This window comes from Triturus cristatus, chromosome 5_1, assembly GCF_964204655.1.
Source record: "Triturus cristatus chromosome 5_1, aTriCri1.1, whole genome shotgun sequence".
NCBI classification, from domain to species: Eukaryota; Metazoa; Chordata; class Amphibia; order Caudata; family Salamandridae; genus Triturus; species Triturus cristatus.
In genome coordinates, this window is record NC_140587.1 from 683260338 (window position 1) to 683274160 (window position 13823).

Consider the following 13823-nt stretch of genomic DNA (forward strand, 5'->3'; position numbering starts at 1 on the left):
GTTATTCTGTATTTTTACTTTCTGCTTGCCAATTTATATTTTTATTCTCTGTTTGCCAACTTATGTTATCGTCAAATTGTAACTCTGACACAAGATTTTCAATAAAAAAAATAAAAAAAAAGAGAATGCTTTTATCTAAAGCAACAGATTCTTCTAAATCTTCTGGGAAATCATAGGATCTTAATCCAACAAAAATGTTGCAGCCTGAATTGTGAATGATGATCACTTTGCAAAACGTCTTATTAAAAAAAAAAAAAGAACAACCAAATCAACACTTATTCAGTGCTAGCAGCCTTTCTAAAAATCTCAACTATGTACATGAATTCACACAACTAATTTAAGATTAAATCTTAAAAACCACAGAAAATATCAAAGCATCCAAAATGCCAACTAATCTCTGCCATGAAATGTTCTTTTAAGATCGCGTGGCCACAATGGCCCCAAAAAAATATAGCCCAAAAGCTTTGAAACATACCCAATATCACTACTGATAAATGCCACGGCTCACCCAGAAGCATATCTAATTTATGACATACCGAAAATATTATTGAAGCTAAAATCACACATCAGGGTTCACTGCAGACTATCATCAACAGAAAACACTATTATATAATTATGAACATCCATTCAACCCCGTCCAAGTATGCAGTTAACTGGCTCCTTTGCAAAACCTAGAAACCCCTTTAATGAAAGTAGCCTCCCATTCCTTATGCCGTGCTAACATGATGAGGCATTTGGCCAGGTCCACTTATTACCAGGGTCTTATGGTCATGGGTTATGTCTGTCCAGAAGCAGAGCCCTTAAACTTGAAAGATTGAGTTGGAGGTCAAGCTGCTCGTATCCAGATAAGAATGCTAAAGTGGCTGCTTGCGCCTTCGTTATGTTTGTGATTTTTATAAGGCGATGGAAACATCACAGCCGAGTTATCATTTTGAGATTATTAGGCCATTTGGATTTTTTTCTGCTGCTTCTCCCTCCGAAATACCTATATCTTAACAAGGAAGATAAGGGAGTTAGGGCCAGATGTGCAAACATAAGGAATACCAATTTCCTAATTGGAATTCTCTTCAAATCGCAATTTGGAAATCGGTGTTGAGTTTCATTTAGGGTTCGATCTGCCTTAATTTTTTATTTATTTATTTATTCTTCATGAATATTAATGAGGTAGGTAGTGGTTTGTGATCCATTAGAAATCACAGCCGTCACAGGGATGGTGGCCTGACAAGTTCAGCAGGCTACCATGTCTGTGATTGCTTTTTAATAAAGCTGCCTTTAAAAACAAATTGCATCCCATTTTCCTAAACGGGATGAGTTAAAAAGGAAAAAAATAAACCTTTAAGCTCTGTGGACTGCTGCCTGCACTTATAAAATATTATTAATGACATTCTCAAAAGGTGAGGGGTCCCTTGGGGACCCTTTCCCCTATGCGAATGGGTTACCACCAGTTTTAAACTGGCTATTTAGTATTACTGTTGTGCGACCGGAATTCAGTTGCAAAACAGCAGTGGATTAGCAAGGGGGCAGTGTCCTGCCCAGGCGGCATGAGTTTTGATGGCGACCCTGTGGGGGCAGCAAACACAGGATTTTTTTGCCCTCACCCTACCCCCCACTCTTATGGCCGCCACGGGGTGGCAAAGGCTGGGACCGCCACGGGCAGCAAAAGGCCACTACGCCACTGCAAAACAGTAATACATACCATACTGATTCAGTATTTGGGTGGGATGTTGCAAAACAGTAATACATACCATACTGATTCAGTATTTGGGTGGGATGTCCTAAACACACCCCTTCCAAATACTGAATCGCAAATGCAAAATGTGATTCCGTATCAAGCTTCTGAATCGCAATGTGCATGTTGTACATTCAAAAAAGCATGTTTCTGGTCACAATTCAACTTTATTCATGATCATTTGATTATTCAGGTTCACGGAAAAAGGCATTACTTACACTAATATACATTTAAAAATCACTGAAAAAATGTAAGAACTTTTATACTATTAACCTCATTTTGAAGAAAAAATTGAAATTGTCATGCCGCAGATTTTGTCTTAATATTATTCTTTAAAACATAGGCTTTAGGATGTAATGACGTGGAAGGATCAATGCAGGGCAGACAAATAATGAATTATTAAAATCTAAAATATCCATATTGGGCAAATTGCACACTTTTTCTTTGTCTCTGGAGTTAGACCAGTTCACTGTTAACACATTTAAAGGAAGCAAATTCATGCGTAAAATTGTTCAAAAGAAATGAAGACCATGCTCGAGATTCCAAGAAAAATATTGCTGTGCTGCCTATGTTTGGCAGGAAGAGGTTACCATCTCACGCTTTTAGTGTAATACACAATATTTTATATTGAGCCGTTGACTAATGAGACTAGAGGAATGCTTTAGGAAGCTTTTGAGTTGAATATGAGAAAATTAGACCAATGTCGTCTGCTTTAATTCAAATTGGTTTGGCACATGATCTAGGTCCCTGAAAATTAATATTTTCCTGGGCCAAAATTTCTAAGCTCAGATGGACCCTCAATGATTCCTCTTTACCCTTGAGCTGAAAACCCCACTGAATCACACTAGCCAATCCTCCACATAGCAACTTGTTAAGCCAAATTCCAGTCTTAAGCCAGGAACAGGGACAGACAAATTAAAATTGCACAATTTACTCAGACTTTGCCCTTCCATTTTCTCCCAAAAATCCCACTTCAACAGATTAATAGATTCAATGGCATATAATAGTGTTGGAGGAACTTTCGCCTTATAAACTGATAACAAGTGAAGGAAATGTCTCCGCCCAATAGCATTATAAAAGGCTCTTAGCCCATTGGCATGTGATGAAGGCTAGGAGGAACAGTAGTTGATATGATCCTTTTCATTAAAACTGGCTGTCAAAATTTTCCCCAAGTAGGGATATCAATCAATCAACAAAGCTTTATTTCGACATGTAATATCATAAAAGCACAATTACACATAAAAACACAATTCAATGAAATACATTTAAGAACAAGTCGTAAAAAAAGGCTTTTGAATACAATAAATAATTAAAAGATATATTAAACTTAGCAGCTTTGTGAGTGTTATAAAACATTTGATTTAATCAAATAGCCTTCAGCCTGATCAGCCATGCCCAGCCGAGGAATTTAGCCACCCCGCATGCTATGGTAGTATTAGCATCAGTCTTAAGAATTCTAAGTGCTACAGAGTGGTCCCTCGTCCCCAGCTGCAGGCACACAGGTTTAAGCCATCTCAGTCTGGGTTTTAAATAAGCTGGGCATATAAAGAAAAAATGGGAGATATTCTCAGTTGCACCTGGACAGTTTGGGCAGTCGGCGGAAGTCTGGTGCGGGGGATTCCACCTGCTAGTACGATCATGAAGGGGGAGGGTCCCAAACCTAAACTGAACAAAAAGTGATCTATCCCTAGGCTTCGTATTAAAATCTAGGTAAGGTTCCAGGCGGGGCATAGCCTTGTGTTGTCGAAACTCCTCAGTCAGTCTGCCTGGTTTTGAATCCCTCTGCTCCTGGAAATAGACCCATGCCCAATAGGCTCTCTTGATTGCTTCCTTTGATAATGGTGCCCCGGAATCCCAAACGGTTGTGAGGCCTATTGCCACCAGAAGCTTCTTTATATTAACAAGCCAACCTATTTTATGGGCTCCATGAAGGTTCATAACCTCTCTTAGGCCATCAGCATATCTAGAGAGCTCAGGGGTGCGCCAAAGCCGTGCCCAATATAAAAGAGGACGTAGAGTGGCTAGGTCTTTAATAGATCGCCGGCCCAAGTCACTCAATAGTGGCTTAGTTGGAGTGCCCTTTGGGAGCGAAACAAGCTCCCTAAAAAACTTATTTTCTCCAGTAACAAGTGCATCTACACAACCAAAACCCCATAATTCTGCCCCATAGAGGGCACAGCCTACAGCTTTGGCAGCGTATATTTCCAAAGCTGGAACAATGGGTTTAGTAGTGGAGGCACGAAATTCCCTCCCTATGGCTCCTATTACCCGCCTATGGTTTAGCACCATTTTATCAATATGAGGCTGCTATTTGAGCTTGTCAGAGATTCTAATCCCCAAATAGTCAAACTCTTTAACACGCTCCAATGGCTTCCCGTCAAGAGTCAAGATGGATCTAGATGATCTGCTCGGGTTGAAATAGAGGAGTTTGGTTTTAGCAGTGTTAATAGTAAGGCCCCTCAACTTGCAGAACAAGGAGAAGCGGTCCAATAGCTTCTGTAGTCCTGCTGGTGTTTTCGATATTAGAAGTGTATCGTCCGCAAAGAGTAATGCGGGAACTTTATCCCCCGCCAGGACAGGGACATCAGCATTAACTTCAAGCAGGAAAGAAACGACACCATTCACAAAAAGTGTGAAAAGTGTAGGGGCCAGTACACAGCCCTGGCGAACCCCTCTATTCACCGGAATTTTATGAGTTTTTTGCTCCTGGGACCCCCATCTAATACGAGCATAGTTACCTTCATGCATCCGCATCAAAAGATTCAGAATGTATGGAGGAATCCCCATCTCCACCAGGGTCAACCACAGACGGTCACGAGGGACCAGATCAAAGGCGGTCTTTAAATCAATAAACGCCAAGTACAAGCCACCTTTACCAGTGGTTGGCTGGGTCCCCCCCTTAGACCCCTCTTGTAGATAGGGATTACCTCGGCTCCCTTCCAAGAATTCGGTACCGGCGAGCCCTCCAGCAGAGCGTTAATAAAAATCTCAAAATATGAGGCCCATCCCTCGACATTGGCTTTAAATAGATCGCCCGGGATACCATCTGGTCCCGAGGCCTTTGCAGATACAATCTTGTTAATTGCTGCTTAAACCTCTCTTTTCTCTATCTTGGTAAATGAGGCCTGAACAGGATCAGTAGCTGTGATCTCAGCTCGGGGACATGGATCACCCATTTGCTCATCCCCTACATATAGTTTCCTAAAGTGTTCAAACCATTCCCTATCCGTTATATGGTTGGGAATTTGGTCCAGTTCGCAGCTATTAGATCTTCTCACTATAGACCAGAAGAGCTCGGCGTTTTTTGAGTGGCACGCAGTTTTTAGACTATCCCAACGCAGCTCTTCCCATTCTTTCTTTGCAGCTGCAAGGGCCTGCCTATAATGCAGCCTTGCCAGCCGAACATCACCCGGGTTATTAGATTTAATGGCGAGGACCAGGCTATCTTTTTTCAGTCTACAATTCCTATTAAACCACTTCTGTGCTGACTTGACACTCGTCTGACGCTTTTTGTTGTGGTCAAGAAAAAGAGTGCCAATCGAATCACTAGTTTCCACATAAACTTTCGCTGCAGCAGCAGGGCCAACCCTATCCCTGCAAACTGCAGAAAGCTTAAGAGTCTGATCAGCAAGAATTTCTTCGAGGGTGGTTAGTTTTAGGTCACTCAAAATACATTTAGGCCATTTAAGGAACCTATTACAGTTAGATGGTATAACTGTCTTGGACAGCATTCGTGTTCCAGAAGTGGGGGTAAGCTCTTTCCCATGCCACATTTCCAACATTTTAAGGGACAAAACGTGGTCGCTATTTATTGTTGGTATAATAGCCATATCTACAACAAATTTCCATGCCCTCCTGTCAACCATTATGTAATCAATTCTGCTTTGGGAGGGGATCCTATTAAAGGTATTAGCTCCCAATACGTCGGGGATTGTGCGCCCATTGACAGCTCTTAACCCAAATTCTAACGATAAAGCATTTATTTGGATGACAACTGGTGACTATATCTTCACTGGCTTAAGCGACAGTGAAGGAATGCCCCATCTGGCATCCTCATCATAGATTCCTAGGGTGTCATCAGTTGCAAGGGGCTCAAATGAACAATTAAGGTCACCAGCAACCAAAAGAAGGGAGTCAGAGGGGCAGCAGTGGAGCAAATCTGAAAGAGCTGAAATAGTGGGAGATTTTGCACCCCCTTGGGTTCCTCGTACATATACGTTAAAGAGTTCCCAGTTATAGTTGCTCTTAGTGCACTTGATGGAGAGTCTCATTAGATCAAGTGTAGGACAAGTGTGTTGGGTGATCTTAAGATTAAGTTCTGCCCTAACCCATACCATGAGTCCACCAAATGGACGGCCTCGACCTACCGAGGTGGCTGGAACAAAAAAACATGAGAAGCCCGGCTTGTACAGTGGCTCAAGGCTCCAGGTTTCCTGGAACATACACAGGTCATAACCGTCAATAAAAACATTCGAGTCCGGAAGAGAAAGCTTGCTGCGCAAACCTGCCACATTCCACGAAGCAAGCTTAAGGTGGCTGGGAGAACCAACACAAGGAATTGGAACGCTTGGTAGATGATCCAAATATAGATCGGTATTATTGATAACCCTCTGTATAGGTGTGACGGAGGTGGATAGTTCTAGACACGAAGATTTTAATGATGTTGTAGAACCAGGGGTACAGCAAGCTAGGGGGGGCAAAGGACTAGTTGATGCTCCCCCTCTACCCTAGAGTCAGTCGACAGCCTCCAGGCTACTAAATCGATTTTGGGTGGAAATAGAATCTAGAAGTGATATGGGTCTGGGCAAACCCCCTTGCAGTAATCCCCTCCCATTCCGCTGTACCAATGTCCACCCATCCAGTAATGGAGTAAAATGACCAGGGGGATAAAAATAGGTCAGAGGAAGAGAACGTATAGATGTTCCTGAGCTGAGATGTCTCCAGTTACAAATATACTCCACTATTTTGGGGTCATTAAAGTTGATTAAGACACAATCCCCCCTTATATTTTTAGCCAAGTGATCTACCCATGGGACCCTCCTAACCATGAGTATCTTGCACACTGATTACATTGGCAGTGGTCTGTTTTTATTGAGCCAATGCACAACCCTATTCTTTAAAGTTGTAGGAGATTCGACTTCATGCTTGCCCAATGTTAAAATTACCACAAAAGGAGAAACCTCCGGGGGCAAATGTGGGATATTTTCCCCCCTGGGGATCTGGGGGGAAGTAATCCTCCCGTCCTCCTTAGGCTGGGATATATCATGCTGGGAAGGTTTGATGGCAGAAGGCACAACTGCACCCTTAGTGACTTCAGTTAGGGCCTGATGTTCTATAGACGATACTGAGGGATCTTTTAAAAAAGCCGGAGCATTTTCTGCTCTGGCAGTATCCAATAATTTAGAAGCCCTAGGGTGGGGGACGTACTTTAAAAAAATCTGCAATTACCCCGAGACCTTGCTCAATCCTTGATAAATGTTGCTCAATCTTAGAAATTCTATCCTCCATAGGACGAAGGAGAAGCCTAATTGTGTCATAAATATTGGACATCTCAGGGGCCACTCCCTCAGCCTTATCATCTTCGCTAGTACCCCCGCTTGCAAGCTGATGTGCCATTCTGGTGGATAATAAATGGTCTAAAGGTGCAACTTTATTTGCTATGACAACCATAGCAGGTTGCTCCTGTAAAGGAGGGGGCATTCCGGAATTTCGAGTGTGGCTCACAGCTTTCTGTTTCTTTCTGCCAGTCTTACTCTTCCCACCATTATTGGTAGGGGGCCCTTGCTTGTTTTTAGAAATAGCACCAGGGTTCCTCTCTCGTAATTGCCTGGTGCTGGGCTCTGGCACTAAGCTGGAAGCAAACGGCAGTTGTGCCACTGGGTGTTAAATCTGTGTTCGGAACATCTAAACGTAAGCATGCAACGGCATCACCATTTGGGGCTTGATGAACAGGGGACTGCACATTAGCAATATGACCCATTGAGGACCTCTTTGCCACCGCAAGGTCCTGTGAAACTCTGCGTTCCAACAACGTGATCTCTTGATCAATGACACAGTTTACCTTGGTAATAAACTGGTCCATAGTTCCTGTGAGATGAACGTTGGCCCCTCTACTTCTAACGTCTTTGGGGGGCATGGCAAAGCCAGCAAATCAATTAAATGAGTTACGAATCAAACAGGCACCAAATTAATTAGAGAAGTCCCGGCCTTTACTGGTCTAGGATGGGTCCGCCCTTAGCCTTAACAGGTGACCCGATGCACTTGTGGCCTCTCCCCGGCGCTGGCTGATGGCGCTAATGCCAGGCGCCCTGGCCTTAAGGCGTTGGGAAAACAAGTTATTTTTGAGGGCCCGTTCCCCTCACGGCAGGCACAATACAATACCGACGGCTCCCAATGGGTGTCAACACGCAGAAAATAGGCTGGACAGTACTAAGTACAGTAACAACAAAAGACTCTAACGCATAGACAGTACAAGAAATGCACACCCAGCACTGTCCCGTAAGCAATAAGCACGTCAGTAACTTATGTTCTTTAGGCAGCAATACGACATTGGGGGGGTGGCCCAGCCAGTTCCTGTCAGTGACGGGCAAGGACGGGCCCGCCCTTGGCCCGGGCTTCGCCCGGGCGCTGCCCGCGTGCGTCCCGCTCTCTGGAGGCGCGTCCCGCGCTGCGGGGCGTGAGGAGCCGCTTTAGCTGATGCTGGTGCTGCCGTGCACCGTCACCGGTGTGCGTCTGAGGCGGAGGGTGCCGGGAGATGTAGTTAGTGAAGCCGTTCCCCTCACGGCGGTAAAAGTCCTACACACACTAGACCCCTAGCAGGGCCGGATTCCCACACAACAGGTAAGTGATTGATTTTGAAACTTCCCGCTTTCTGGAGGGATATCATTTTACTGTTACTGCTCATGTAACTGGTGAACATATTAGGTGAAGAATAAAATAAAGACTGGGGGAAGGTGCTCCTATGCTTTATGTGAAAGGTTCAGGCACCCACCTGAAGATCAAAAATTGAAGACAAGCAAATCAAAAATGCAAGTGAAATAAACAGATGCTCATTAAATGTTCACTGCTACATGTTACTGTGTGACAAATCTATTTAAGGTAAACACAGTACCTTGAATATCTTGCACATTATTTCATACACCGTGAACGTTTTTTCTGCTCGCGTCCAATCCCACGTTGTTACCTTTAAAAACAAATGAATGGAAAAAAACGATTACTTCATGCTCCAACGGCCTATGAATGAACTTTCACTACAATTTAAACTGATGTAGACATGATTGCAATATGAGAAGCACATTATTAAAAGAGAGCAAGAGTAATGGACTTTCTCTTCAGAATATTAGATTAAATAAAGGTAACTTTTAAGCAGGTCGTAAAGTTATTTCCTCAATAGATTAAAATTGTTTCCTATGCCTAAATCCATACTAGAACTCAAAGGATTTAGAGCAATACTTGAAGTAATGTATTTAGAGATAATTGAGCAAACGAAGGATTCGAATTTGGCTGACAGCATTTCCTTCTGTCATTGTGGCACACTTCAAGTCTGCCAAAGCAGTGAAGCAAAATAAGAACATCATGCAGTCACAGTAGCAACAGGGTCTTTTCGGTCAATATGGCTGTATTCAACATAGTAGGAACCACTGTGGGAGACGTGGAAAGCACTGGTGGAAAATCCACCAATGTCCATGTCATAGAGGGGAATTCCTGCTACCAAATGTGGACATTAATAAAGATCTCCGAACATGGGTTACATTGTAAAAGCCCAGACAAATAGATCATGTAAAATGTTGGAGGGAATTTCCCAGCATGTTAGAGACACAGGGGCCTGATTCACAAAGGTAACCTTACACGGCAGTCGGGACGGAAACCATCGCACATAAAAAGATAGGCATGCTGTATAGTTTTATGTGCAGAATTCTCCGTACTCGCTGGGGAGTCTCCGCACTTGTAAACGTTCGATTAAAAGTCTGTTTTGTGAATTCCAAACAAACGTAAATTCACACAAAAGTGTATGTTTATCTTTGCGAATCAGGCCCTCAGCCTCCCTTTCCATTAAAGTTTTTCATAAAGAATATTATTTTGGCAGAGTTTGTTTTTCTGCTTGTCTCCAAATGTGGAGACAAGGCGTTAACACTGGTGGGAAGGCACCATTCACCTAACTCTAAGTAGAGTGAAAATGCTTCTAGAGGCACAGAGGGTCAATCCACCAGTTTCACATCTGAATCTTTGTTAGGTTTAGTTGAGTGATTTGTTTGAGATGGTAATTACTATGCTTCTTTCAGACGTTAATTTGATTTTACCTACATCTGTATAAGCATGATATAAAGTGAACAGCAATGAAGTGTGTAGAAATAGTTGAATTGGGCATTAACAATAGCTTTGCCATAGAAAGTCACAGCATTTAAGCTGTCGACCATGTTTATAATCTGGAAGATGTTTTATCCTGCTCAATATTTTTTCAAAAACACCCATGAAACAAGGCCTTGTGAGGAGCTTCCTGTCCCGACTAGATTATTTAAAAGTTCTGGCAACATATGAGGTGCTACCAGGACACAAGATACCTCCCAAAAGGACTCTCCGACCACTCACCCTTGGTCACAGCCCTAGGACCATACAAGCCTAGAACAGATCTAAATGGAAACTAAGCCCCTGGGAACTGACTAGGGGGGCAACAAGACGATTCATACAAAAAGCAACAAGCAATTACTTGAGAGACAATTTGGGATCAGTTTTCTCAGAGATAACAATATGAAAAGCATATAAAACTGTAAGAAAGATCCAGTCATATCCCATACCTTCGGGAATTGGAAGGAGCAGGAATGGGAATGCAGGTAACTGGAGGAAAGAATAATGGTGTAGGAAGCACAACCTGTGGACACAATAGTTGTGAATCTGGCTGCACCAATAGAAAGAACCAGGGAGGAATATAGCAATCTAGTATTGCAAGAGGCAAAGGTATTAATTAGGGCCTATCAATATAAAATATATGAAGTGGGAAATAAAGCTAGGAATCTTCCGGCCTGGAATGCACAGCGAGAGGACCACCATGGAAGGGTGCAGCAGGTGTTCACAGAGGGAGGCATAATGGTGACAACTGACAAAGGAATTCTGCAAGCCTTCACAGGTTTTGAGAAGGGTCTATACATACCACGCATAGACCTATCAAAAGGGAGAACACAGGCCCCCTTCATTAGAGAGAGGGAAATGACAGAAGCATTGTAGCAAATCAAGAGCAGGAAGGAACCAGGCCCAACCGCCTCACTCCAGAATTTTTTTAATTCATTAAGCATAAGGTGGTAAGGCCAGTCCCCATCATGCTACATGAAGCCAAAGATAGAGGTGAGTTACCTAGGGATCTTCAGCAGGTGACCATAACTCTCATTCATAAACCTTGAAAATCACCAGAACAGTGCACTTCGTGCAAGGTGATCTCCTTCCTTAACATTGAGATGAAGATGCTGGCAAATTGCCTCATGCAGGTCATTCACTACTTAGTGGCTGCCAACAAGTCAGGCCTAATGTCCTGAAGACTGACCAGGCAAGCTTCTAGAGACTTTTTGGTGCTTGGCACGGAGGAAGTGGGTGGCTGAACCAGCAGTGCTGCTGGCGCTAGATGATAAAAAAACATTAGATTCGCTAGAGTCGCTCTATTTGATGTGGATGGTTTTGGGCGCCTTTTTTCAGAGTTTAGTGCAATTATTATATGCGTGACCCATCGTGAGGGTCCGAGTTAATGTTAAATTGTGGGGAGAATTTGAACTGAGAAGGGGCACCTGCCAGGGCTTTTCTTTCTATCCCCTTTTGTTCATGGTGGCCATATAGCTGGTGGCCAATTGAATCCGTCAGGTTGCCTTGATCCAGGGACCATAATGGGTCCACAAATGGGTGGACATCATCTCACTATATACAGATGATATCCAGTTATATCCTGTTATATCTAGCAGATCCAGATGGGGCCAATATGAGGATCCTGAAAAAAGGACTTTTGGGGGATACTTCAGCATCCGTATTACCTGGGGGAAGTACGTAGCTTACCTATTGACACAGTAGCAGTGCAGGAAGGTATGGCAGTGCTTGATCCCATTGGATGCCAAATGTTTTACCTACCTAGAAATATTTGTTGTGGCTGACCAGAAACTGGTTTATTAACAGAATATGGGCCGGCTGCTCCAGGGTTAAAAGTGAGATGTGGTCCACTGGCGCTGTCTGCCACAGTCAGTGTTGGGCCGGGTGGCGCTATACATAATGATGAACCAGCCTAAATGTCTTTATGCTCTGCAGAACTCTTTGTTTGAGGTCTTAATTGACTAGGGAACCCGCAGAGGGGTCATATTACTGCCAGATCTGAAACTCTATTATTGTGCTTTCTAACTAACTATGGTTAATGGCTGTCATTTGCTGAGGAGATAGAGTACTCGCTGATGGGGAACAGAAGGGCAATGGACCCGGTCTGCTATGTAAGACACCTCGATGGTAGGGGCAAACTGAATGGCCTACCTACCCAGACAGAGGTAGTGGTCAAAATGTGGAGGTTGGCAGTTAAGGAGCTGGATTGGCAGGATAAATTGACATTGGAGACCCCCCTGAGAGAAGTAGAGGCTATAGGAAATGTGATCTGTTGGGCATTTCTAAACTAGGGGATGTCTGGAATGTGAATAAGATGATACCTTTTGCTGATCTCCAGCAGCAGTATGAACTGCCCGAAAGTTAATATCTATGATGTATGCAAGTCCAGCTGAATCCAACCCGCTCAGGAGATCACAGAAGAGAACCCTTTAGAATTTAGGGCACTAAGGGCCCTATTTATGAGTCTAGTGGTGCAGGGCAGCAAGTCACTTTACTGCGATGCCCTGCATCACTGGGAAAGGGACAGAAAACACCATATTTATCCAAGACGGTGCATTCCTGTCCTTTCCCCTTGCGCTGGTGATGTGTTGGCAGCCTAGCACCAATGCAGGCACCTTTGCACTGGGGTGCAAGAGTGGCTGTGTTGTAGGCAGGAGTTTTGTTGTGCAGGAAGGATCATCTTTCTTCTCAAAAACAATCCTCAGAGGTTTTTCCTCTTTCTATGTTTGATGCAGAAGGGAGCACACATAGAAAGAGGACACAACTAGGAGAAATTCATATATTTCTCCACGTTACGCCTCTCCTGGTGAGAGGTGTAACGTGAGAGGTGTAACGTCTCTTTTCGGCGCCTTCCCAGGTTTACTAGGTGTGGTAAATCTGGGAATGCATCAAAAACCATGGGAGTTGTGTGGGAACACCAACGCAGCACCCATGGAACACCTACTTTGTGCAGAGAAATGCATCTAGCAATTTGCGCTGTGTTGCACTATTCCAGACTTTTTAAGCCATTCAAAGCCAAGCAAAGTGGCTTTGCGTGGCTTCAAAAATCTGACTTAAGGTTTGTGTCGCTCTTCGAACTTTTTGCGTGGTGCAAGAGCGACACAAACCAGGTCATAAATATGGCCCTAAGTGCCCCATTAAACTGACATGCAATATCCCTGACTTACTCCAAAATACTGAACAATAGACTACCTCGGCTGGTGGCAATGAGGAAGAAGTGGGAAAGAGACCTGGAAAGACTGGAGGATTACAACTGGGACGCAGCATGTAGATACCCAGGGTAGGTGGCCATTATAGCAGTGTTTCACCTGATACAAATGAAATATCTACAAAGGGCATAATATACCAGGACCAAGCTCTATGCAATGGGACCGACTCTGGGTGATAAATGTCTGATCTGCAAATGATATGAGAATGCCCATGACTTCATAACATTTGGACTGGGATACATCAAGTGTCTCCCAGGCCCTCGAAGACACCTTGGGGTTCACACCCCAGGTTGGTGCCTGGGAGATTTCGAAAGAACAAACATTTGATAGATACGCCATCCTTTTCTGTAATGTGGCACTGATGGCAGCCTGGCATGGGGAAGGAAAGTTGCCCTGACCGTGAATACATGGGAGACTGACATAGATTGGTGTATGTGGGTAGAAGAACAGATGTACAAGGTGAAAAGATGCCCAAAAAAGTGTGAAAAACTATGGGCTCCTTGGAACAGAGTTGAGGCCAAGGATTGACAGGTGAGCAG

General features: G+C 43.7%; 1 protein-coding gene across 1 annotated transcript in view; it reads right to left on the bottom strand.

Annotated features, from left to right (window-relative positions):
- SNTG1 (syntrophin gamma 1) overlaps positions 1–13823 on the bottom strand; it is a 2687950-nt gene that overhangs the window by 440965 nt on the left and 2233162 nt on the right. The window contains exon 16 of the mRNA XM_085605648.1: positions 8841–8912. Coding sequence (XP_085461774.1) covers positions 8841–8912 — 72 coding nt within the window. The remainder of the gene's footprint in view (positions 1–8840; positions 8913–13823) is intronic.